Consider the following 23,882-nt stretch of genomic DNA (forward strand, 5'->3'; position numbering starts at 1 on the left):
AGACAGCTCACCGCAAACAGTCAGTGCGCCCCCGGCATCCGCTCTGGGCGTTTTTTTTTTTTTTTTTTCTCAAGGGGAAGAAGACAGACACATGGGTAACACTCTTTTCGAAAGTGTTGGGGATGCTTGAGCGATTGCTTATGAATTATACATAAGGATTTGTAGGCTACAACCTCAACATTCTCGTAAATGCAAATTAATTTTGAGTGGAGATTTGGGCGCGTCCTGTGACTCCTGCCGCAATCCACACAGAAAAATATGTTGCCCTGCTCCAGTTCGCAGCAATCAATCCATCCTGAAACACGTGTGTTTCGACCATGTGATCTGGTTTTGATCGTAACCCCCGTCTGATCTGCACCTGCTTGTCAAGATGCGTCTTGCATCCAATAATTCAAAGTACATACACTAAACTTTTACGCAGGGGTAAAGTGCTACCTGCATCTAATGCCATTTGCACTCCAAAACTTATAAACCGGCTTATATCGACTAATATTTCAGGGGACAAGTGGAGCAACGACTGATGACAAGATAAAATATTATTTGGTCAATGTAATACATTATTAGACGCAGGTCACCAAACTATCTTGCGCAGCGTAGAGGGAACACTAATGCTCCACTGGTGTGATTTTTTTTATATGGCCCTGGCTTTATTTTTGCTCTCCAATGTAATGATTAAAATCTACAAGATGAAATTAGAATTTATTTAGGCTTAGCCTAAGGAATAGCGAGTACCATGCCTAATTGAGCCAAAGGATCCTCTGCTCACGGGTGGACTGGACATAGAAAATTGATCTGATAAAAATTAATGGACAAATTCTCTGCTTGAGATTATGGAGTGGAAGTGAGGGGAGAAACTCTCAGGAACGTCTTTACGCCCAGGCCAAATCCATTATCCAATTCACGTACATTTACGCACACAGCATAATCAGATGATAATACTACTATTTCACATTAATCCTTGCTGCAAATTTTCGGTGTCCGGTTATCATTTATACACACAAAATACGGTTATTTTCAGTGATTAAATTGACTGATATGAGTGACTATCACTGAACGCAGGGGGTGTTTACTTTTATCTTACACTAGGCAACAATGACAAAAAAGAATCAAAGTTACATATTTACAGGATCAGATATTATGCCATATTGTATTGAATGAAACCATTCTGGAAATCAGGAAAACAGTTTAATGTAGAAAAACGTGTGATGCATCCAATATATTTAATGAATATCCTTGCATAGACAATCCTATTTCCATGAGGAGAATCAAGATGATGGCAGTACAATCTTATAGCATTTCTAATAAAACTAGAATTTGTTAAAATGTTACATATAATAGCAATAACAAAGGTCAAGGTAAAAGCAATAGCATTTGTTTTACAGTGGGTTGTTTAAATAAAAAACATGGGCACAACCAACAACATCTTCAGACAAAACTTTGGTTCTGCAGAAAAATGTCTAAAACGATCAGAGAAACCCAGAGTTTCTATCACATAGACCGCTTCGGGGGGACGGGGAGTAAAATGGTTGCCGTGTCCCCGTCAGACTGTTAGACTCCAGTTTAAATCCTCGATCCAAAGGAGGTCTAGAGTTCTGTGGCTGGACCCCATTCAATGTCGTCCGTCTCCTCCTCTTCCTCAGAGCTATCGCTGCCTCGGATCTGTGTGCGTCTGATCTGGACTGCTTGGTGATGTGCCAGCCTATCAGAGAGCAGGAGAGAGGAGAGAGAGAGAGAGTGAGGTGGGGGTCAATCTCTTAATCTCTTTCCAGTCCGACTACACTCTGAAACCAATGGACAGCAACAGGACACTTACACAATGAACTGAGGGGAAGACTTCCTTTCCTGTGCTTCTGCCTGTGGCTCTGCCAAGCGAGCCTGGAAGAGAGGACAAGACCGATTTTAGACAATAAACACCTGTGTTAAGTTACAGAGAACGCTACAACAGCATGATAAGTCTTAGTTTAAAACAATTAGAAAAAGGTCGGTGGCCTTACATAAGAGGAAAAATGTTATTTACCTGCTGCAGTTTCTCTTCGATGGCAGACAGGGTGACAGGTGGGGGGCTCTCAGGCTGCATCTCAGCAGCTGGAGGCTCAGAAACATAGTTCAGAGTGGAGGGGTCTGGGGCTATAAAGTCCGGGGGTCCGTCCGATGGGGTGGTGGGGGCAACTGGATCGATGGCACTGAAATCTGAGTCTGAGTAGCTCCGATGAGAGGGGGGAACCTCCTCCTCCTCCTCCTCCTCCTCCGCCTCCGCCTCAGGGCTGTGAGGCGGGCTGTAATTCACGCGGCGGGACGACTGGGGCTCCGGCACGTGCATCAAGGGTGGGATTTCTCTGAGCGCGTAGGATTCAGACTCGGGCTCGGGGTCCATGGCGGGGCCGCGGTGCCCAGAGGCAGGCTCAGAGGATCGGGCCAGAGCGGCTCCAGCGGCCCTGGAGCTCCGCGGGTTCCTGGCGGATTCCTGGCTGGGGAAAGCCTCGTCCAGGTCCTCGTTGTCGGTGTAGGCCTCTCCGTCGGTGAAGGCCTCTCCATCAGTGTCCTCCAGGTCACTGGCAGCGCTGAGGTAGTCGGAGTGGGTTCGGTCCAACGCATCCAGGTCCTGCTCTCCACCACTCTCCAACTGACATAAAGACAAGGGCTTTCAGTTATTCTCTACCAAGTAAAGTTTTAGTTATTCTCTTCAAGTAAAGTTTTAGTTCTTTTCTTTTAGTAAAGTTTTAGTTATTCTCTTCAAGTAAAGTTTTAGTTATTCTCTTCAAGTAAAGTTTTAGTTATTCTCTTTAAGTAAAGTTTTAGTTATTCTCTTTAAGTAAAGTTTTAGTTATTCTCTTTTAGTAAAGTTTTAGTTATTCTCTTCAAGTAAAGTTTTAATTATTCTCTTCAAGTAAAGTTTTAGTTATTCTCTTTAAGTAAAGTATGTCATTGAGTAGCAAGATGTGTAACTGAGGTCACAGGTGAAAACTTTCTGGCATAACCTTTTATTTACACACGTTTAGTTCATGAAATGATTCAACTATTATGTATGTAATAATATGAACTAATTACCAATTTACCAATAGCTAATAGTTAAACAATTACCAAACCAATTTCACTGATTTCCAAGTGCTTGAATTGAAGGTTTACATGATCCTTTATGAGATGATAAAGTTTTATGACCCTTGGAATCATGAAGCTCTTTCAAAATTCATCATATATAGTTTAGAAAATGCATGGTTGTCAATGTAAAAAGGAGCCTGATTTTCTTAATTCTTGAAAATTTACCTTTTGGACATATCCAATTTTTCACTAGGTTGTAGCAATATGCCAACTTAAATTTTTTGAGTGTAAGAGCAAAGGGATTGAGTATGCAGTGTTTACTGTGTGTGTGTGTGTGAGACGGAAGGCGCTGTGTGTCTTACCGTGACCTCGGACACCCAGACAGGTTTGGCCTGTTGGTGGCGGATCTTGTCCTTTAGAATCTCATACCAAATGTTGGAGCTGGGCTGCAGGTCAATACGCGCTGGGAGGAAGAGTGAGAAGAAAAACATTAAAACAGTGTAAAACCGACTACCTGCTGGTGGCTGGATAATTACTTTTCCACTGAGGCAGAAAATATCAATAAGTATTCAGTGAGTGGGACGACATACTGAAAATTTGTACCCATACATCTTTCTGGGATAAATGGATAAAGAAAGAAAGAAACCACCTACAAACGTATATGGTATTTTTCAAATACTTGTGATGGCAAATCAATTCTGTCTACTCAAGTATAGCATGTGGCAGGGACAGTGTTTGTGCATGTGTTATTACCTGAGAACAGGTGGCTGCAATGTTTCCTCATCTTGAGGGCCTGGGAGTAAAGGCGTCTGGAGCTCTTGTTGGAGTTGGGGCTGTACCTCTGCCTCATGGCCTTGACGTCCTTGCGGCTGTGCGGGTCCAGGAACAGCACCATTGGGTGGTACTGGATGTAGTTCAGCCTTTCCACTGCAGTGGGAGTGATGTCCAGCAGGGGGTGCTTGTCCTGGGAAGAGAGACAAGAAACACAAAAGAAACAGGGAGTGAAGGGGAAGCAAAACGTGGAAAGAAAACACAGAATTCATCTGGTTCTTCATAAGACTCGGTAGATGTTCACTTGTGTTTGAATTACCATACTTGTTTCAGCTTTGTGACTGTTACTGCTCACCTTCTCAGCTATTTTCCTCACTGTGTCCAGTTTAATAACTGTGGAGCCACTGTCTCCTCCTCCGCTGCGGGGTACCATGTCTGCCATAACACAATGAGAAGAAATGTTCAACATAAAGGAGAGGAGGAGAATAAGTGACAAAGAAGGGGAAGAATATCACGGTTGTCTTGTGAAAACCTTCTAACTCCATTTTCATGTTTTAACTTTGCTTGAAGGATTACATGCTCCTCTTTGGGTTAGAGGAAATTCTATGACCTTTGTGCTTATGAAACCCTTTCAAAAACCCACTGGATAAACTCAAAAATTCATGGTGGTCAAGCTAAAAACAGAGGGTATTTTTCTTAATTACTGAAAAATTGACATTTTGGAGATGTGAGGTTTTCACTCGACAGTGACAACATGGTATATTCATCACTTAACACAAAATAAATTACTAAGGACTCTCTTTTTTTTGATAGAAAGTATCATGAAAGACAACCGACCTGCCACTTCATATTCGTCAGGCATCTCCCTGGCCAGCTTCTCCATGGCGATATCGTTAAGAGGACCCAGAATGACAATGGGCCGTTTGAAATTAGCTGGCGACACACAAGTTTCAACAGTGTTAAAACCGGTTCAACTAGTTATCAATACACATGGGCTAGTGAGAGCATGTTCATTATGAAACAATGGAGCCTTGCTTTTGACATGACACTATAGAACACATCTCCAGTGTGTGAACATCAGCAGATAAACAAATTAAAACAAAAATACCAACCTTCTCTGAGCAGGACTTTCTCATAAGCTGGGAATTTGCCCTGGATGGTGAGCTGCAGAAGGTCGTCACGAGTCCGGCGGACGTTCTTTTTGCCCCCTCTGAGCCCCCGTAGTTTCCAGAACTCGGCTCTTGGTCCTGACACCTGCCTCTCTCCACTGGACCTCTGTGCCTTCTCCATGGTGGCCAGAGTCTCTGCCCTAAAGAGGATGATGATGATAAACTGGGTCAATGGAGCTGAAGCACAGGAAAATGCATCTTGTAATACTTAGGGATGGACATATGAAAAGTTTTGTTCCAAAATTAGATATCCACCATTTAAAAAAAACAATGACAACTACTGAAAGTTAAGCAGTTAACAGTTAAGCACATTATGGGTTAGTATTTAAGTTAGGAGCCATCCTAAGACGTTTGATGATAAAATAGTTCATGTTTTGAGGACAAAATTATTTATGTTTTCCCAAATATTGCCTGATGAATTTCACGTAGCAAATTTTTTTTTAGTAAAATGTAATTTCACAGAATTCAGATTGACCTGGAACCATAATTTAGTATTTATATCTCCTGGAATATAGATGTGGAGGGTTTAATTTCAAAACGCTATATATACATTTTGGAATCAAACCCTTCATATCTATATTCCAGTAGATGTAAACACTGAATTATGATTCCAGGTTAAACTGTAAATCTGAATACTGGGAAATTGCATTTTACTCATTCCACACATCTACTTCAGTATTATAACATTCTAAAATTCAATCAAACACATCAATATTTCCTCCTCCATCTCCCCTGACCTGGTGTGGTTGGGGATGGTGCCTTTATCTAGCTCGTGCAGGTCGTTCCCCATGCGGATAGCCAGCCAGTTGCCTAGCTTGCCGCGGTGCATGGTGTCCACCACCCTGAACACCTCTCCTCTGGTGAAGCTCAGCCCAATGGGGCCTTCTGCCTCGTGGTCAAAGTGTGTCCGGATGTAGAAGTTGTCTCCCAGGTTTGACTTGAGGATCTTCTTGTAAACTGAGAGCGGAGAGAGAAATGGCAAAAAAAAAGATGTGAAGTCGTGGGAAAAGTTGAGATTTATAAATTCAATGTCACCTATAGACAGTATCTTCACTAGATAGTCTAGACTGAAATGAAGTTATCCTATGATCTTACGGTCCATCTTGTTCTGTGTGCGGATTTCCACCTGTTCTCCTTTCTTGACGTTGAGGAGGAAGTTGGCAGCCTCTTCTCGCGTGAAATGGCCAAAGTCTACTTTATTTACCTGAACAAAATGAGACACAAGCGTGTTAATAAATAAGTAAAGTAAGAAGAGTAAGAAGTAAGTGCAGTTTGATCGTAGGCTTGAAAAGAATATTTACCCTAAATTCTTATTGTTAAGCTTTGAGATAGAGGACAGTACCATTATCTCACCTGCATGATCTGGTCTCCCTCTTTCATGCCCTGTTCGTACGCAGGACTGTTGGGCTGAACCCCGCCTACAAAGATCCCAACATCGTTGCCCCCCACCAGCCTCAGACCCACGCTGCCCTCCTTCACAAACCTCACTGTGTTCAGGTCTGAGCTGTACCTGAGCAAGTCAGAGAGAGGTGGGAAAGAGAGGGAGAAGAGAGGAGAAGGTTGAAATTTTAGCAGTATGTTACCAATCACTGTTGCCACCAATTAACCTTCTCAAAGAAATAGCTGCATACATTTGTATCCATATCAATAACCATTTGCAAAAGAGGGTTACTCACCCTAGATTAGGTGTAGGGTAGGAGTCTGGAGGTAGGGAGTAGATTGGCTCTTCTGCTGGCTTGGCTGAAAGAGACAGCAAACTGTTGAGAGTCTCCCTCCTGTAGCAGGTAAGACAGAAAGCTCTACAGTACTGAGACAAAGCTGATACTTACAGTAGACTGGTTGGTTGCTCTTCACTGAAATCCCAGACATAAGTGTGCCAGTTCCATTAGTAGGACGAGGAATACTGCAAGGGGGGAGACAACAGACTCACTACAGGTTCAATCTACAATGTTAGTATATAATAACACATTTACACTTACACTGATACACTTATAGAAAGGCTTAGGGAAGCTTCCTAAAGAGGGACAAACTAGTGGTATATTGTCTTTGGTTGAAGATGTGACATGGCATCACTTTGCCTTACTTGTGGTTGCTCTCCCGCTCCGAGCTCCCAGACCTCCTTAGTTGTGAGAGTTGGTCCGACTCTGAGGAATCTGAATAAGGTAAAGGAGGAAGAAGCAGAGGCACAGTGGTCAGGACTAACTTTAGCTCCTCCGCTCTATACTTTGTGATGAGTAAAAAAAACTTTTATACAGAGGAAGGGGGGATGAGAGAGTGAGAGACAGATGGGTATACCGACCTTCAGGAGGCGGTCTAGTAACCGGTGGAGGGGCCCGACGAGGCGGCTCCTGTTTCACAGGGACTGAAGACGACCCCGTCTCAGAAAGGACTCTGAGAGAACATAATTAAAGAACCATGTTATTTAACCTTCTTTGTTTTCCTCAGATATACTATGATAATGGAGGAAAACATATTAGCAGTGTATTGGTGAACTGAAACGCGAGTTCTGGACATTACACCACATGGCTCGTTTTAAAAATCTTTTTACACATCAGCAATGGAACTGAAACATGATGTTATGCAATCCTTGCAGGAAGTTTTCTGTCATGTGCGTTAGTGTGTACAGAGTATTTTACACTGAGCCAACATTTCTGTGTGTATCTTAAGCAGATGAACCAGTCTGACATCCTGTCTGGATATCTCTTCACACATCTCTGCATTGAGGCAGTGACCCAAAAACTTCACTCACATCTCTAATTTTCCTCTGTGTGCATGACTAACTGTATTTTACACCATGTACTACAGCAAATCCTTTTTTGGTCAAAACTGTTTGTTGGCAGACTCATTTTTTGTTTCATTTTGATATGGCTCCAACTGCTCAACACACAGACACATAGTGTATATTTACTACAACTACAGCGCAACTGTAGCTGTCTGCAACTGGTTTTTAGTATAAGAATGAAAGAAGAGACTCAGTGAATGGTCAGGTGACCCATAAACCATGTTAGGACCAAGGATGTGTTATTAATATCCTATCAAACCAGCCTAGTTCTGTCTGTTTGACTCACCTGTATCGATTCTTAGCCTTGTTGAAGTTGGAGTTGCCACTGCCTGTCGAGTCCCTGCGGGGGACAGATGCGTAGCTCGCCTCGGACTCCGATTCTGAGCGAGCTGTGGATATGAGTAAATGAATTAATTTCGTACTTCAACACGTCTTTTTGGATGTATTTTGCCTGACATTCATTCGTCAATAGTTCAAAAATGCAGATGATTGTATCTTCAAAAAATCTTAAGATGACTCACAACTTTTATTGTAATCCATAATGTGCTTTACTTTCATGCCAGAAGTCATTTCGCATAAGTTGTTATCGCTATTTCGAAATGGTGGATGTTTCATTTTGGAGCAAAACTCTTTGAACGTTCAAATGCAAACGAGAACACACTGAATGCAAATGAGAACACACCCTCTCACACCTACACATATACTCACTAACTTTCAATACACACACACACACACACACACACACACACACATCCCTCCTCTGAATACGTACACACACCTTTCTGTGGTGGATTGCTGGCAGTGACACTGGGGGCGCTCCAACGCGGCGGCTCCACCTGGGGCGGCTCCACCTGGGGCGGCTGGGATAAATCGGGGAGGACTCTGGAAGAGAAGAGAGGGAGGCGGGAGTGAGGGAGGAGGAAGACAACAAAATCTGAGTTACGTTTGGAGAGGGGCGGGCCGTGGCTAGAATGATGATTATTGATGAGAGGATGAGACTGAAATATTTAATATTCACCTTAGTGTCTCTGGGGGTAGTTCTCCCATTGATGGTTAACTGCTTTGTGACTGATCACATAATCAAGTAGTGTTATTTGTCTTGCTTGACCTTGCTTCGTCATGCTTATTATGCATTATGAATTTCATCCATTAATCAGGTGTTGTGTAAAACATGCCGATTTGCAAGAGCTGATAAGTGAATAGGGGATTTATTATTGATTGGGATATTTTTAAATCAGCGATAAAAGTGTCCTCTGTCTCATCAACACTTAGCCACATACAGTAGAGGGACTGGTTCAGTGTAAGTCACTTTTATTTAATTGGTAAACACAACTTCAACAGAAATACAAATTGTATCACGGGGTACACAGTCAAAAACACAAATCAAATAAAATTAAAAGACTACAATTCTAAAGACATAAAATCACTAAATCAATAAAAATCACAACACAGAGAGAGGTAATTAAAGTAGTTATGGTAAATGGTATCTCATGATTAGCTAATGTAAATAAGGGAAGAGGCGTGCACGGTCTGCTCAGTGTCCCAGTCCATATGTTGGGTTCAGGAGAGGGGAGGGTGGGAGGTTGGGGTGGGGCGGACCTTCATCTGTACCTGTATCTACTGCGGGAGTCCTGGCTGTAGGGGGTGCCCTGCCTGTGGGGAGGGGCGGAGCTGCCGTCCGACTCCGACTCAGAGTCTAGGGAGAAAGAGAGAGGAATAGTTACAACACATGGTAGCTTTAAAGGTGCAGTAAGTCGGATTTTTACTGTCCCTTCACATTACTAAAATGCAGCATTATTATTACAGTATTTTAAAATATTTTTCGTGATACAACACCTCCTCACTAGACGTTGCTGATGGATCTCTGCTCTAATTAGCTTGCTGACTTGTCTCCATTGTGAAAATGTGACTTAATTATTTATGTCCATTAAAGGCCACCGTAAGCTGCCAGACACCTGCTGACGATGTGTTGATGCAATTCCTTGGTCAGAGACTACTTAATGCCACTTTAAACTTGCTACGTGTAGAATTTTAACATCAATAAATCATTACCACATTAATTTTGAAACATTAGTACATTTACCATAAACAAATGAGACCATCAGCAAGAAGATTGGAGCCTCTAGCGGCCTCTACACTGCATTTTACATTGTGTGCCACCGGGTGGGTTTCACGGGAAATGGGCAACATCCTTTTTACAGGATTTATGAGAAAAGTTTTGAGAAACACTAACACCAACAATACCACTGGTGTGAGATGGAGGCTACAAATCATCTCGACCATGGTCTCATTAGTTAACGGGTATTATACCAAAGTATCACAATTCATTTATTTGTCCTTTACTGTAGTGCTCTGACCTTAGCTTTATTTAACTGGTAATGCTGAGCTGTTGTAACCCCAGTTCAGTAGGACTTCAGCAAATACACAAAGGTTAAACAAATACTGCCAAAGGGGTTTCAGGCAAAATCTTGGGTGGGTACGGCCACAGCGAGGTTACACTGCTGTGTGTGTGTGTGTGTGTGTGTGTGTGTGTGTGTGTGTATACACTGACCTGGAGGCGGGACTCTGAGAGGAGAGTTGACTCTACGCGGGGGCTCCTGGCGAACAGGGATGGGGGAGGCTCTCATCCCTGGGAGGGGCAGGTCAGGGAGAACTCTGGAGGGAGGAGAGGGAACACAGGGGACATGAGAGTTTGGGAGTAATGCGGTGCGATAAAAGATGGGGAGGTTAAAATAAGAGGAAAGTGGATGTTGATGCTGATGGATGCCGAGGAATGCTGGATAGCTGAAAGATCAGTGTAACTATTGAATGGATTCTGTTATCCACTGTTGCTGTGTCTTAACTTGTCATCTTTATTTTTTGGTTGTTGTTTTATTTGTTTTCAGGTGAGATGTTTATAAGCCCCTTGTTTATTCTTTAATCTCACCTGCACAGATTATTGATTACATCTCTATCTTTGCAATCAGTTTGTTTTAGACATGCAGCTTCTGTGTTTTACCATCATGCAAATAAACCCGAATTTCAACGCAACACATTCCTTTTTTTAGTGCTGGCTTGTTCTTCTAGCTTCATTTGGGTATGAGCAAAAAAAAAAGAAAAATAATATGGAGAGAGGATAGGCAGTGGAAAGAATGGATCTGAGGTGAGTTCATCTGAGGGTTTAGTTGAATCAAGATGTGCATGCATGGTCCTTACTTGTATCTGGAGTCAGGGCGGGGGCTTTCTCTCCTTGGGGGAGGGGAAGCACTGCGCTCTGAGTCTGAGTCCGACACCGGCCTGCGGGGCCGTGAGGCGGAGGAGGAAGAGCGAGGGGCGGTCCAGCTGTGGACCACAGGGGAGGCTCGGGGGTTGGGGAGGGTGGAAACTCCTGACAGAGTCCTGGAGGAAGAGGAAAAACAAACTTAATTTATTAACAACAGACCAGGCTATTTGACATTGTGTGGTAAAAAAAGAGGTCAGATTTGTGGTAAGATGGTAAGTTGGTGAATATATTGTTCTGGTTTTAAGAGTTTTAAACAAACTCATACATGGGATTGACACTAAACATAACATAAACATAACAGCTGTAGAAATACACAAAATACAGGTGCATTGTGTAGCTTTTTTGGTCATCTACTGGGGTTGCTGGCTAAAATGAAAACTCTGATTATATTGCCAGAAAAAGTAATCAGGATTATTTGTTTTAATTTTTAGATCAAAAATATTTTCTTGCACTTTGGGCACCTTACATTAACATCTTGACAATTTTCATCTGCGCCCAACATCAAATGAAATAAAATCTTTAGTTATTTCTAATATTCTACGATCATTAATTGTGGAAACTAAAATTGCGAAATATGATTATATGCAATTCATTGTGCTGCCAAAATCATAGAGCTTGATGAACTCTTTAATTTTCGTCACAATCGATGTAGGATTCACATTACTGAGGTTGAACTGACCTGTATTTATTGGAGTGGTCCCTCATGTCAGGACTGTCTCTGTCTTTCCTGGCAGGAGGAGGGGAGGCACTGCGGTCTGACTCAGACTCAGATGGGGCTGGAGAAATAATAATCAACAGTAACAAACATGAATTGCGTTCTTTTACTGTACATATTGCCCCATTGGGTATTTTTTGCCAACATTTGTCCTGCCTTGCTTCAGCTGCCTGCCTCTCTTTTTGGGTTTCATTCTCAATGTGACTTCCAACAGCTACAGAAAAACAAACAAGCTCTGCTAACACAGTAGGCGACAGAGCTCAAGTTACACAGTCATGTCTCAAGACGCTCTGAAAATAGAGCTCTACAATATCAGTGTTGTTCCTGCCGATGGGGTGTCCATGTTAATATTTCTAAGCTTCTGGGGGCGCCCCTGATTTGGCCATTTAAGAAACCCCATAACCCCTGAAATATGTGTAATTCAATCGCTATTTGTTTGAGTATATGATGAATGAACTGTGTCTAGTTCTGGTAGGAGAGAGCTATTCTCTGCAGGACTGACCTCTGCGAGAGGGGTAGGTCCTGGCAGGAGGCCGGGTCAAGGTGGAGCGCACAGGGGATGAATCACGGGACTTGGCTGGAGGAGGAGGTTCAGCTCTGGTTCTGGGTTAAAAAGACAAAAAAAAAAAAAAATTAGAGAATCATCTTTTGGTTCTCCTATTCTTACAAGTTCTATTGTCCTTTATATGATGAGCTGAGAGGTGAGTTTTACAGCAAAATTACTTTTATTGCTATTTTGGGGGGTTAGACAATTATGATTGTCATGATGTATGTTTCAGAAAAGGTGGATTCTGTGTGGCGCACTTTATCTGTAAAGCCTGGGCAAAACAGCAGTGTTCTTTGTTTGTGTGATGCTTGTTTGTGTGTACTTTTTTTCTATAATACACACATATTGCAACATGATTTACGGGTTTCTTGGGCACCTAGAGTGCATGACAGAAGTAAAAAAAGAAAAAAAAAAACTATCAAAATCAAATCAAATCCTTATGTGACAACATCAGGTAGCTACAAGACAAGATGTTACAGTATGAAGCATTAACATGTCAGTGGTGAGATAAGTGTTGTGTCTTTCAGTACTCCTATTCTCAGAAGCTTAAGACATACAGGCTGGGGTGACAGTATTGGAAAACTCAATGAAAAGATGTTATGACCGGGCTAGACAAGGTATCCATTAGCATGTGGCAAAGTAGGTGCTGTGTGTACCTGCGCGTTCGTTTCTCTCTGGTGTGGGGACGGGACATTCTGGGAGCTGGGATGTCTGTGTCTAGGTCTGAAATGTCTGATGGGAGAAAGACAGGGAATATGATTAATGAGATTGGACATTTACTGACGGTGCATTTGAATATCTCAATGTATCCTCCACTACCCTTCCTTTGCAATCCTCCCTTCTCCTACTGTTCTCCTTTCTCCACTGATTTTCTCTCATTCCCTTCATTACCTCTCATCTCACACTCTCTAGTTCAGAGCAGCTCTCTCTCTTTTCTCTCTTCCTTCAATGCTCCTCCTCACACTCCAGTTTGGAGACACTGTCATCCTTTATCTCCTCCCTCTCTGTCTCTCTAACCCTCACGCACACTAATCTCTCCACCCCACCACAACCAACCCCACCCTCCCTTCCTCTTCCTCTCTCTCACCCTCCAGTTCGGAGCTGCTGTCATGGCGGCGGTCGTCCTCGCTGTTGGGCGCGCTGTCCTCCACCTCTGGGATGCTGACCAGGAACTTGCGGTCGTCCCTGAGGATCATCATGGTCAGTTTGCCTCTGCTCTTCTCCACTAGGTGCTTCGTCTCCAGCAGGGACAGGTTCTCCGTCGTCATGCCGTTGATCTGGACAAAGACAAAGTAGACAAATTGATCCAAATTAAATTAATAAAACTGCATTACTTGTAATCATCTGCACAATAACAACTTTGTGTTGCTTATTCAGACATGCCAGTGGAGAATTACATTGTAGATGATGAATACTGAAATGATCCAGGCCTTTGCGACATAGTTTCACTGCCCCTGGCCTGACAAAATATCAGAATAGAAAAGACATACTGTACGCTACAGTTTCAGATAGCCATTAATCTGTCAAGTCTTTAGTCTCACCTTGAGAATGAGGTCTCCCTCCTGCAGTGTGCCTTCCTTAGCAGCCAGGCCCGTTTCTGTCATGTGCTTAATAAAGATCTGACTGCCCAGCTTCAAACCATACTCTGCAGAAAAAGAAAGACAAAATAAACCATTAAGAACAGTAGAACAGTCCCTTGAAAGAAGGAAAAGGCGGCGCTCCATAGATCAAAACAATCACCTCAAATCTTCATTGCGCCAATTTTATATTTACATTTTTTTTAAAAAGAAAAAAGAATCTGCCCACAATATGCCAATGCATTTCAGCTGACAACTGGGAGCCTTCATCGGAGCATGAAACCAGTAAAAAGGAAATACATTTCAGAAAATATGAAAGTGGTAGATAATCCCTTTGTCCAAAACCCTTACACATCAAGCTTCATATACTAGTATTGAAATGAACGGGTGTGTGTAATAAAGTAGGAATTTCCCCTTGAGTACTTTTGGGCAACACCTTGGTACCTACATTCTTTAAATCAGCTTGATAAGATATGTGCAAGTTCCAAGGCAGTAAGGCTAGACTAAGAGCTAAGACTTGGCCCTCTTTCTCATCCCTTAGATCCTTACCATCTGTGAGTTTCTTCTTAACTAGAGTGGCTCTGATGGGTTTGTCTGCAACGTCCTGCTGTGGCAGCCTCTTGTACCCCGTGGACATGAGCGGCAGCGTGTGTCCATGCCCGTTGCGGTCGGGGGTGGAGCTGCGGGCGCGGGAACGGTACCGGTCGGCGTCTCGACCCTTGTCACTGCCGTCAGAGTAGCGGCGCTGTCGTCGGCTGGGAGGGTCGTGGTCCAGCAGGTTGGAGTGGGAGGCGGCCCGCGACGGCCTGGAGGTCACTGGGATCTGGATCTTACGAGGACGTTTCACTGTCTGGAGAGGGAGGGATGGAGAGAGACAGAGAGACAGAGAGAGAGAGAGAGAGAAAGAGACAGAGAGACAGAGAGAGGGACCGAAGGCGTGAGAGAGAGAAAAAGAGAGGAGGGAATCGTCAAACTACAGCTGAGTACTTTGTAGCACTTTGTAACAGCCTGGGAAAGATACAGGGTACAGTTCACTAATCTAAACTACAGAAAGCATACAAGACAATGGAGTAGAAGTATTAAGGTGTTTTGGTTAGTGCTTGGTCCATACTCACTACGTTGGCTGTCTTGCCACATGACTTGAGGTTCTGAATGGTGAAGTTGGAGTAGACGTTCTCCATAGACACTCCATTGACCATGACAATTTGATCTTTGGTGCTGCGGGGCAGAGGAACATTACTATCAGTAAAGAAACATGTGAGTGCGTCCCTGTTGGTGGGTTCATACAGTATATTTGCCTCGAATATTATTTTAGCTCCCAGGTAAATTCACATATGTATGTAGGTCGGTGATCATTTGTTTTGTATGCAAACAGTCTTAAAGCTCCTAGAGTCCGCCACAAGAAACTGTCAGTTAAGTGCAATGGTAGTCAACTCACAAAAGCCGCCCTATGGCCGGTCCGTTTGGCAGCACATCGGACACCACTATAGCTGTATCCCCAGAATCTGGGTGAGGCTTGTCCCTGCCGCCGGATATGGCAAAGCCAAACCCCAGCTTGGGATCCTGACGTTGGCAGAAGAGGAGAGAGAGCAGAGAGCAAGGGAAAGGGAGAGGGATGGGGGTCGATAAGAGAGAGTCAGATAAAGGGTGACAGAGAAAGAGACAGAGAAAGTAAGTGAGCAAAACATAAAATATATATTTTTTTTAATTTTTTTGAAAAAAAGAGTGCAGGAAAGTGAGTGGGTTAGAGAGTATGCGCATGTGTGGGAGATGAAGAGATAGAGGGACAAAGAGCACATTCCATCAGCCTTCGGTGCGACCTGGGTAGTGAACACCTAGCTGGTGCTGCCGAGCGCAGCAGGGTGTGTCGCTCTGAATTCCTCCTGGAGTCTGTTCTGGGAAACCGATAGGTCTGAAGCCCAGTCCAGCTCAACCCCCGCAAGTACTTGACAATACCCTCGGAGACAATACTGAAAGTGCCTCTGTGCCATACACTGCGGCTCGACTTTCACCTCTGCATTGAAGCATATCATAAAACGAGAATAAAACATACAAACGACTACTTACTTTGTTCAGTGTTATCGTATGCTGCTCCCATATCGTTAACTCCTCCATGCCTGGTTTCTGAAAAAAACAACACAACTATCATGAGACTTTGGAAAACAACAGCAACTACATACTGTGGCACAGAAATACTTTACTTTGTCAATATTAAATGATAATATCAACAAAAACAATGTACTGGAAACGCACTGACAACAACATAAGCCTAATATACTGTATAATCCAGGCCCTTACAGTGACAACAGCTGAGCCTGAGCCGAGCAGGAACAGTGTGTGTGTGACTCAACCCTATCCCAGCATGCTCTCACCTGTCTCATTCCTGCCTGACAGGTATGGGGGAGGGGCTACTGGTGTGTGTGTGTGTGTGTGTCTGCCCTTATGTCCCTGTGGTGCTGACGACATATGACACCTGGGGCTTGTTCAGTAAGCGTACACCTAGAAATACAATGTATAGAGCCAAATATATATTCCTCCTCCAGTGACACAGAGACATTGTGCCTGTTCTACACATTGTATCTCTATAGTTGCCGTTCTGTAAACAGTCAATTCAAGTTGGTGAAATGGAAGAGCATTTGTAGGTAGTCAAGTGTCAGTTAGCAGTCCTTTTGTCATTCGGGATAGTGTATGTAAGCATTTTCCAAGCCAACACATTATATATTTATTTTCAAGCAGCGGTGTTCAGAGCAAACCTCTAGGCTAATTAAACACTAAATCACCTCAAGACAGACTTTTAGTAGATGCACCGACATAGCAACATACCAAACATGACTGCCATTTTCCACATACCAGCTCATTTCAAAACCAAACAACATGCAGGCGGGCAGGCCATATATTTCATCGTGTCAGGAAGAGGCCTGCTTGGTCATACTAATCGGCAGGAACGGGTAAAGCCAGCTACTCTACTCCGAAACACAGAGACGCACTGTTGTAGTCAAGTGTTGAAACAGCCGATGGTTTATTCAAATACCAAGGGGAGGGTAGGAGATGTAGGCCAAGTGAGTAGAGAGTACAACGTACAGACACGCATTTACATTGGCAGGGGCAATCTAACTAGAGGGCAAACCTCCGCCAATGCTGAACAATTCTCCAACTTGCTGTTACACTCAAATATATCATTCCAATCACTTACATTTTAAGTTAAGTTAAATTGATTTCTTGACCTTGCAAACATACCTTTGGATTTGGAATCAAGCCTATCTCTATTAGTTTCACAGCTACGGTGAAAAAACGATAATCATCTAATGGTGGGAAATCCCAGATCTGGATCACCACAAAAATTTAACCAATTGTTCCTTGGCGCAAGGCCTATCTGTTCACCAACTTTCAAATTTTTGAGATATCCTGCTGACAGACAAGCAGACTAACTAACAGGGGTGAAAACAGAACCTCCTTTAACCAGAAGTACAGGAATACTGTGTGACCTGTGAACAGTAGGCCATTTGTTTGACCAAGTTAATGATGAACCAGAACAGAGAAGAAAAAAATAGACACAAGGCCACAGAGTTAATCCCTCAAACGAGAGCTGGCTGTGGATTTGCCGAGTGCATGCCGAGCTATTATTTGCATCTATACTGACGTTGATACCTGATGTTGTTATTTGATATTGTATATTGATATTGTGAGCAATAAAATCTAACCTTGACCTAAGGAGAATAAGGGTTAAAATGCATTTGACTGAGTGTAGATCTCACAAGTGAGTGTGGACAGCCCATGATGCGACAACCTCACTACAAATGTCAGTCAGCATGTGTGTGTTTCTGAAAATGCAAGTCAATGAAAGGTCAAGTAGTCAAGCAGTAGATCATTAGTGAATCTTAGGAATGGATCACTAGCTCATCCAGATGAGACAAGTCAAATGAGGATAATAGGCCAAGATTAACAGAAGTAACGACTGAATCAAATGACTGTGAGAGCAAAGAGTAAACATGATCGTTAAACTTTACAACTGTCTGACAAAGGAAATCAAATAGGAAGACATCTCTGTCAGTACTATTGGAACACTTCCCTGCTCAGTGGATCAATATTTATACTGGTTGGTAAAAAGATTAGCCTAGCGCACAGCGCACTAATGATCTAATCAGTTCAACTTTTAAGAGGTTTTGAAAGTGAGCATTGATATGCAGCCTACATAACATCCATCCACCACTGTAGGAAAAGGAAGAAAGATAAAGACACATGCAAATAGCTGTGATGCTATCAGTCTTCAGTCTAGGGACTTTCCTGAAAATAGGTTGCTGTTTCTAACAACAAACCAGGCTGCTGAACAATGACAAGCAGAGCGGCACATGGCAAGTGTGCTCCGAACATCAGATATCTCAGTCACAAATATGACATGAAACAGACTGTCCATGAAGTTATCAGCTACACTTTTGTATTGCAAAATGTTCTGTGAAATCCAACTAACAGTTCACTGAGTCAAATAATAAGAAAAGGTAGGTAAAATCAGTAAAACAAATGACAGGCTAACAAAGCTCACAATGAGTGTTACTGCCTATAATGAAAGCCTGTCTGAAGCCCACAGCTTTCAGGCCTTTCTGAAACTACTGTACCTTTAGGTTTTCACCTTGTCGTTTCTAAGGAACCTGTAGCTGGGGGCTAGTATATACACTTAGTAATAAAGTAATCTCATTCTTTGCTGACTTTCACACCTTATTTTCAGGTACTTTCCAGCAGGTTGTACAGTAGTAGTAGACTATAAAATGCTTTGTATTTCTCGCTTCCTACTTACCACTTGTTCTTTGAACCTCACTTCCATCTCCCACTGGGATCTCTAAGCTCAGCAGAACACCTGCGGCTTGCTGCACTCAACAAACAGCCAGCTCTTTATATCCCATATGGTAACACCAAAAGCAAAAATCACAGATCCCACACTTTTCCAAATCCAATTACTTCCTCTTTAGATCAACTCTGCGTGGATGGTGGCTGCTGTCCAGTGGAAACCTGATCCTCCTGCTGAATTAATATCTAATGTGTCTGGCTTTGTGGTTCTGTGTCAATAGGGAGAGAAGAAAAAAACACCTAGCAGAAACCCCACCTGGAGCGCTCCTCCCCCACCCAGCCTTTGCCCACTCTCACAGCCACTCTCTATTGCCCTTTATTGCTAGGGATTTAAGGTGGAACCACAGTGCTTTGCACAAAACCCCCCCATTCACCCATATGGGAAAGGTGAAGCATCTTAAATGTGATAGGTAACAATAGATAGGTATACAGTGCTGCATAAGTCAGGGTGGTGAATGACGTTATTGTGGGGTAATTTCAGACTTTAAAAAAACATGACTTTGGAAATACTATGCTGATTTCACACAAGGCTAGGCTAATTCAAACACTGTCATTAGTGCTGAAACAATTAGTGGCTAATCGACTAATCATTTTAGTCATTTAACAAGTAAATATACCAAACACTTGCTGGTTACAGCTTCACAAATGGTAACATTTGCTTGCTTTTCTCCGCTTCATATCATTTTTTTGGCTGCTGGTCAGTCTAAGTAAGCAATTTTAAGACTTCAGTTTGGACTCTGGTAACTTGTGATGGGCATTTGTTATTATTTTTGACATTTTATAGACTATATGATTAATCGAAAAAACAAACAGGGGATTACTCGATAATGAAAATAATCGTTAGTTGTAGCCCTAATTGTCATTAACAAGAAGGTGATGTTATTACCGCTTTTACCGCTACAGTCAACTATACACAGAATAAGCAACACAGCCACTACTACAAGCAAACTGATCTGCAGCACTCCAAATGAATAAAGCTACACAACCAATGTTCTGGTAACATACTCTCTGCCCAATCTAGACACCAGTGGCTAACAGTAAGAGATTGGAGCGAATAGAGATTGTCCTTTGTGTTGCAGTATCCATCCACTTACAGGCACCACCAGGAGTGGCGGCGGAGGCTCCGGGGGCACAGACCCAAAGTGCTTCATCAGTTTGATTCGCTGCGTCAGATTCATGATGATAACAGCGGTGTGGTCTCCTCTGGTTAAAGCATCTGCTGACCAACTGAGTCACCTCTGGTCTGCCTGACACTCATAGAGGCGAACTCCAGGGTTGAACTGAGTCAGTGCATGGCAGTAAATGCCCTTGTAGTCTACATCTCCGTCACGCACACGTCACTGATACAAGTCTATACGGTCCAGGAAAGACAAATAGTCCACAGGAGGGAGGCCGCAACAAAGAAAAACTTTAAAAAACACTAAAAAAAATCTAGAAACTGAAAAACCCCTGTCACAAATCCTGCTCCCACCAGTTAGGTCATGCATCCATCAATCCAGAGCTACGATCTATATCCTCAATTATTCCCTTTCTGATGGGATCATAAAGTCAAACGGGTCCACTCACTCCCACTGTCAGTCCTGTGTGTGTGTGTCTATGTGACCAGTTCGGTTACCTTGTGGTCTTTCCCACAAGGCAACAGCAGTTCCCAAGCTGCCGGCTGGGTTTCGTTCTGCTTGGTGCTATGGTTACGCAGGGGGAATGAGAGCACTGGGCCGTTAATAATTGACGGGGGTGTTTGCTGCACCATAGGTCTGCTTGCCCTGAGTAAAGTTTCCTGGGTTCCTTTACAGGCCCAAGCTGTGCTATATGAGATCAGGAAATAGCACTGTGGCAACAGGGAGTTTTGATTGTATCTCTTCTACATGGTAAACATTCATGCATGGCCCAAAGCACGGGTGTGCTGCAATCTCTCTCTGCTTGCCTTTGATTATCAGCGCCCTGCCCCGTCAAGTGTACAGTTTGTCGTACCCTAGAGGAGTGGCAGTCAGGCCGGAGATATTTGTGTACCTGAACGGTAAGTCGGGACTGATAACAATATCACAGCTTATCAGCTCTTAAGCAAGAGAACCTCCTTCCACAGAGTACCGTCAGTCAAAAAGAAGCGGTAACTGTAACATGTTGATGCAGGTGTTTGTATTCAGCTGGGTGGAACAGCTGGCCTTTGGATGGCCAGGCCACTAGTACTGAATTATTAATCAGTCCGAGGAAAACAGAGCAGAACCAAAACACTAACAAACCACTGAGGTATCAGAGAGGCCTGTTAAAAAAACACAGGAAAAAGACTGTTACTAAAGCAAACACTTGCCAGTAGCAGGGCAGTGAAGCTAAGGAGTGCTCAGTAGGTAAACAGTCACTCTTGTCTCCAGACTGGAGTCTGTTCAGACAGCTCTCAGAGGCGATTCTGTGTTCCTTTCAAGTTAGAGCCACTGCTGTTGGCCTTCCAGCGTGCAAACAACTACCAATTCTCCACGGTCTCTTGAGCACCTTGTTCCCACCACAAGCTAGCTAAGAGCTAAACTCAACTCATAGCTAATGTTTCACCAAGACAACAGAGGCCTACTTTCAGTGTGCCACATTACTGGAATTCTTCATAGTGCATCACACAAACAAGCTATTCTAGTAAATTTAAATGGCTAACATGTATGTGACATATCACAAAAAGAATGTACTCTTAGGGCTTCAGCATACATTTTGGTCCGTGGTTAATCAGAAATAGCAAAACTTGTCTGTGTAAATAGGGAGCTTTGGAGGACAAATACTCCAGTGGTTTACAGAGCCCACAGAGTGGCTGTAATTACACAGGCCAGGGCCTTTTAGCTTCCGCTCACCCAGTGGTTTTACTCATGGCATGTACCGTCAACATTGTTTAAGTATGGCAAACACCCACGTTACAAGTACTCTGACTCCCATCCTGTTGTCTTCACTCAGCCTGCATGAAAAACCAAACACATGCTCTTCAGGGGGATTGTGCAGGTGATGGTTCCTGACAGTACTGATCAAGAAACCTTCATTTAGGATATAATTTCAAAATCCTCATGTCTAGTCAGTAAGATCTAGAGGCAAGATCCGTAAATCAAATCTTTTAACAGATCTAGGGATCTACACACAATGACAAGCCAGTAGTCTTGATAAATCGGGTCATCATTAATCAAACAGGATCTCTGCAAATAACACAGTAGCGAAGGGAAGGGAAGACGCAGCTGTTAGGGAATGTAGATTGACGAAACTGTTGTGAAACATCATGGCAGGCAGGCAGAAACCTGCATGTGTGGCAGAACCAGTAAGGTGAGGCAAAGGAAAGTGGGGCTTGTGGCAGCTGACAGTGTCCCCCATACACACACACACACACACACGCACGCACACACACACACACACACACACACACACACACACACACACACACACACACACACAATATCCATGCTGTTATCCCATCAAATGCCCTCTCAATTTTGTCAACAAAAGACCCCCAAACCACAGACACAATTATGTCGTTTAACGTTAGCTTATGCCATGAAATCAGTTGTACTGCTCAAAGCGTGTAGCTAGCTGTAGTGTTTTTAAAAGTTTGATTAAATGACTAACTGTATACACAACTAACAAGACGTTTAGTTTGAAATCACTTCTGCAAACGGTTTCACTAAAATATTTCACTTTAACTTCATTTTCACTTCGAAAGACTGCAGTAGCCTCGTTACTACTGTACCTGTAAACTTCTTCTCTGTTCCTGTAAACTTCTTTGTAAACTTCTTCGTTACTTCCAGAGAATTCGCCCAAATTCAAATTAAACTTCACAGATACTTAAATCCTCTTGTAAACGTACTCAGCTTTGACTAGTTACACAGAACTGTTTGTAAACTTCTCCAAAATCTTCACGTAGACAGGTGAGGAGAGGCGTGGCGTTGACGGTAAAAAAAAAACAAAAAAAAACGTCCAGGTAAGTTTCACAACGTCATCACGCAAGCAGCGTCACTCCCAGGAAGTGAGTCCTCGCCCAGTTTTGGTTTTAAATAACATCGTTCAGTTTCATGGTAGAATAAGTTAATGTATATAAATAAATGAAGATGTGTTAGCAATACTGCCTCTTTGCTCACATAAGGTTAAATATTTTGGGTAATTTTCAAATTCACAAATCCAGATCTAATTGTTTTGTATAGGTAAGTCTATTGACGATAGGGAGATGGCACTGTGGTTCTTTGTATCTGTAGCTTGTGTTCCCCGCGCTTTGTTTTGTTGTTATGGAAACTAGTTGTGAGATTATCACATGTAAGTATGCTGTATCATAGTAAAGAGCAATGGAGAAAAAAAAAGTTCAGCTACTTTATAATCTATGGTGTGACTCCTGTTATCTACTTGTTTTACAGGAATATTGTAAAGTGAAGGTAGTGGCTGTGGGCTACAGGTGGGTGTGTGACATATTCATTGAGTGAGACATACAGTAATATGGTGTAATACTACAGTAGGTACATATAGTCCTAGTCCTGACATCCCAAAGGAGGAGAAATATTTTGTGTGGATATAAAATTTGTGGTTGGCTACTGAGCACAGAGGTTTATAGAGTAACATTTCAGCCTTTGTAGTTGTATTTCTTTTCCATTTTATCTCTTTGTTCGGTTTTCTATCTCTTAAATAAATCTGGAGTCGTGTTGTAAATGCTGTTAGAAACTTAAGTTAAAATGCTTCAACTTCAGCTGTGGCCCCAAGTCTTAACATATCCATATCCCCCACACCTGCTCTATTCTACAGCTGCACAGATAAATCTACAATAGGCCTTTGGGGGTTACGACAACAATGCAGATCACGTGAATTATCCACCTGACAAGCATGTTTCTTCCTTAACAAGGCAGGAAAGAATGGGCCAATTCACTGAAGAAATGACACTCAATTTCAGCAATCTTCAAGTTTTTATTTGTTTACAAAGTTAAGATTGCAATTTGATATATTCCTTCCTTTAATGAGTAGAAAACCTTTTTAAAGAATTAGTCGAAAGGCACAATTTTTACAATATATACATTTCGATCTAAATTATAAATATATAGAAAACAAAAGCACAACCCAGAATAAAAGTGCTGAACACAGTTTTTTTTACAGAAAAAATAGGCTTTGTTTAAAAATACATACAATCAGTAGCATGTTTTTTGTTTCATTTTTTGTTAGCAATAAATTATTTGAATG

The 23,882-nt window shown here is 42.6% G+C and overlaps 1 protein-coding gene across 2 annotated transcripts; it reads right to left on the reverse strand.

The window, feature by feature from the left end:
• Nucleotides 1-1,178: 1,178 nt before the first annotated feature.
• On the reverse strand, nt 1,179-22,548 carry tjp3 (tight junction protein 3). 2 transcript variants are annotated; one of them, XM_071926023.2, is made up of 30 exons: nt 22,414-22,548; nt 15,930-15,986; nt 15,301-15,425; nt 14,978-15,080; nt 14,412-14,712; nt 13,827-13,930; nt 13,373-13,562; nt 12,942-13,017; nt 12,241-12,341; nt 11,703-11,799; nt 10,957-11,139; nt 10,313-10,416; nt 9,373-9,457; nt 8,540-8,643; nt 8,048-8,150; nt 7,279-7,370; nt 7,063-7,132; nt 6,809-6,882; nt 6,656-6,719; nt 6,333-6,489; nt 6,075-6,183; nt 5,717-5,936; nt 4,923-5,119; nt 4,648-4,743; nt 4,166-4,245; nt 3,793-4,003; nt 3,402-3,502; nt 2,018-2,623; nt 1,814-1,875; nt 1,179-1,699 (listed from the first exon to the last, which is right to left on the reverse strand). In XM_071926023.2, exons 2-30 carry the CDS (start codon nt 15,975-15,977, stop codon nt 1,585-1,587), a joined length of 3,978 nt encoding a protein of 1,325 aa, XP_071782124.2. In that variant the 5' UTR covers nt 15,978-15,986; nt 22,414-22,548; the 3' UTR covers nt 1,179-1,584. The 2 variants fall into 2 exon arrangements, with proteins under 2 accessions (XP_071782124.2, XP_071782125.2); XM_071926024.2 differs by lacking the exon at nt 22,414-22,548 and adding an exon at nt 16,161-16,217.
• Between the last annotated feature and the right edge of the window lie 1,334 nt (nt 22,549-23,882).

The sequence above is a fragment of the Centroberyx gerrardi genome, chromosome 9 (genome assembly GCF_048128805.1).
Source record: "Centroberyx gerrardi isolate f3 chromosome 9, fCenGer3.hap1.cur.20231027, whole genome shotgun sequence".
Lineage (NCBI taxonomy): Eukaryota > Metazoa > Chordata > Actinopteri > Beryciformes > Berycidae > Centroberyx > Centroberyx gerrardi.

Excerpts from the sequence above, each read along its gene's own strand:
- tjp3 (XM_071926023.2), bottom strand. The coding sequence starts at position 15,977 with ATGGAGGAGTTAACGATATGGGAGCAGCATACGATAACACTGAACAAA. Across the intron at positions 8,644-9,372 it reads GACTCCCGCAGTAGATACAG|AGTCCTCCCCGATTTATCCC; the intron begins GTACAGATGAAG and ends CTTCTCTTCCAG. Across the intron at positions 6,720-6,808 it reads GAGCAACCAACCAGTCTACT|CCAAGCCAGCAGAAGAGCCA; the intron begins GTAAGTATCAGC and ends TGTCTCTTTCAG.